The 3,023-nt window shown below is 55.7% G+C and overlaps 1 protein-coding gene across 1 annotated transcript; it reads left to right on the top strand.

The window, feature by feature from the left end:
* Positions 1–248: 248 nt before the first annotated feature.
* TSSK3 (testis-specific serine kinase 3) lies at positions 249–961 on the top strand (the record flags this gene model as incomplete). The annotated part of the gene is made up of 1 exon (XM_009697187.1): positions 249–961. A coding segment is annotated over one exon (713 nt), but the record flags the coding sequence as incomplete, so codon positions are not given.
* Between the last annotated feature and the right edge of the window lie 2,062 nt (positions 962–3,023).

Below are 3,023 nucleotides of genomic sequence, written 5' to 3'. Positions count from 1 at the left end.
AGCTCAGGACCATGGCCTGAGGAACAGGACCTGTCTAGGTGGCCACTCCTCCAACCGCAAGGACGGCAAAGTGCTGGTGGAGCCCAGTATCCCCACTCCACAAGCATCCCTTGGGGAATGGTGCCAGGCCGTAAGGAATCGGGCATCCCAGGAATAACCTGCCCTCCCTCTACCAAGTCCCAGAGGGGTGCCCAGAGCCAGCAGCTCAGGGACGTCCCTGTGAGCAAATCCACCTCCTCTCTCGGCAGACTTTATTCAGAGATTCCTGCCCCGGGAGCTCCAGATTGTCACACGCTTGCACCACAGGAACATCATCCGTGTGCACAAGATACTGGAATCCGCAGAGGGGAAGATCTGCCTTGTGATGGAGCTGGTGGACAGGGACATCTTTGACTACGTGCTCCACAAGGGTCCCCTGCCAGAGCGCCACGCCAGGGCACTCTTCCGCCAGCTGGTAGAGGCCATCCGGTACTGCCACGCCAACAGGGTGGTCCACCGGGACCTCAAATGTGAGAATGTCCTGCTGCAGGGCCACACCTTGAAGCTGGCAGATTTTGGCTTCGCCAAGCTGCTCCCCAGGGACCGCAGGGAGCTGAGCCGGACCTTCTGCGGCAGCGTAGCCTACGCGGCACCCGAGGTGCTGCATGGTGTGCCCCACGAGAGCCAGAAGAGTGATGTCTGGAGCATGGGTGTCATCCTCTACGTCCTGCTCTGCGCCCGCCTGCCCTTCGACAACACCAACATCCCCAAGATGCTGCGCCAGCAGCAGAAAGGTGTCTCTGTCCCTCGGCACCTGGGGATCTCCAAGGAGTGCCAGAACCTCCTGAGAATGCTCCTGGAACCCAACATAGCCCTGAGACCCTCCATCGATGTGGTCAGCAGGCACCCATGGCTGAATAACCCGAGAACGACTCGCCCACCTCCCCCTGAACGGAACAGATTGTTTCTAAAATTACAATAAATTTTGAGGTTAGCATTTCCCATCTCTCCAGCCTCACAGGTGGTGTGCCAGGCCTCTGGCTGGCAGAGACAAGGTCTGGTCCATACTCAGGCATTTTTGTCAGCTCCCTCAAAGCCCCCAGCTGGAACAGGGCAGACACGAGCTCAGAGCAGCCATGGGTCCACCTTTCCGAGTTAAGCAAACATCCCCTGAAGTGGGTGGGAGAAAAGGGAAATTTAAAGCAGCTGACGCACAAGACCCTCCTGGGGCAGCCATCCCCATCCCACAGGCAAAGGAAATGAGAACACGCAACACAGGCAGAGACTCTGTAGAATTCCTTTAATTGCTGTTAACTGCAAGTCTGTAAAAGGTTTGGAGAAAGTCATCGTTACAAAACTACCAGCTGTTAGAATTGTTCCTGGTTTTCACCCCAGCTAGAAAAGGCTCAGGGAGATGCAGAATAGTTCAGAACAGAGAATATTGCACAGACAACCAAACGGTTAATTTGACTAAAGAAGAAAAAAAAAAAAGTGACACAGATGAGAGCACTGCACCCTCAGAGCTCTGCTGCAGGCCCAGAGATCCAGCCATGACTCATTATCACCAAACCCCGAGGGCACACAGCCCCTCGCCCTGACAGCCCCACTGGTGTCACCTACCCACAATAGGTTTTCCTGCTACAGCTAAATTTGAGCCCAGGACAGGGTGAGGCTGCAGCACATTTCAGAGGGTCTGCTGGGCCCACCGTACACCAAGCAGGAGGAGAGCTGGAGCTCAGTCCCCACCCCTCGTGGGTTTCACAGGACAGACACTTGCCTGTAAGCGCCTGAAGTCACCGCTGCCGGCAATGCACCTGTGTGGGCAGCTGTGTTTGAGGATCTCCCCAAGGGGAGGAAAAAAAACCAAACCAAAACCCCAACTCTTTGAAGTACACCTAGGTTAATGCTATCCAAAACCAGAAGGAAACCCAGAGCTCCAAGGAAGCAGCCCTGGAAGGGGCAGAAGGACAAAGGCAGCACGTATAAAACCACCATCAGAAAGGCCAGACACAGCAGCGAGGGCTCTGTCCCTTTCGGATAAACGTACATTAGCAACATCCACTGAGGAGCATCTCATGACATTAGAAGGGAACTGCCCCAAAAAGAGAGGACATGGGTCTGAAGAAAGCATTGCAAGCAGTCACAAGGGGCTTAAGTGAAGGAACCCAAGTGAGCACAGCAAAGCTTGTGATCCTGGTGGCCGTGGGGCCTGGCACGGGTGGGACACAAGGGGAGCCAGGTGAGCAGACACAGCCTCAGCCAATAGGTACCACCTGCACTTGGGCGCTTCTGCCTCCCCCCAGACTGGGAGAGGGAAGGGCCGAGCCTCGGTGCCAAGGTGGAGGTCAGAGTGGTCACTGAGCCAGGCTGGAGCTCTGAAAGGGCTGAACTGGGCACCACAACAGAAGGGTTCTGCTCCCAGGGTGACCCAAATCACTGCCTGCCCAGAAGGGCTCAAGTAAGAGCAAGCCACAATTCGTTTGCTTGGAGAATTTAACTAGAAGTACACAAAACTCAGTACAGGATGGCAGTGCAGCTGCAAAGGGGGAAGCGGCAGGCCTTGGCTCTTAGAGGAGCTGCTGCTCTTGCAGCAGGAAACGGGAGTTTCCATTAGAGAAAGCTTCCAAGACAAAAAGCCAAGCAGAAGCTCAGGGTTTGGCAGGGAGTTTGGCTCCTTCCAGCACAGCCTAGCTTTGGGTCAAAGCCACCAGCCAACTGCCCTTCTTTGCAGCAACGAGTGGCACAGCAGAACGGGCTACTACTGCAGCTCCAGCCCCAGTCCCCCCCTGCACAGGGGCTTTCTCCAGGGATGGCCCGGCCAGCAGCACAGAGCAGTGAGCAAGCAGGCACAGCTTGCATCCAAGAGCCTTTGAACTGCTGTACTGTAGATTACACGCACACAAGCAAACAATCAGCCAGCCGGCAGTCTGGCAGCACCAAGCAATCCTGCCAGGTGTCCGAGCACCCTGCTCGCCCCAGGGACCCCTCACTGCATTGCATCTGCTTCTACCCGATGCTTTCATGGCAGTCAGTTTTGGCTTTGC

This window comes from Cariama cristata, unplaced genomic scaffold, assembly GCF_000690535.1.
Source record: "Cariama cristata isolate BGI_N322 unplaced genomic scaffold, ASM69053v1 scaffold42793, whole genome shotgun sequence".
Lineage (NCBI taxonomy): Eukaryota > Metazoa > Chordata > Aves > Cariamiformes > Cariamidae > Cariama > Cariama cristata.
This window is presented reverse-complemented; position numbering and strand designations above follow the sequence as displayed.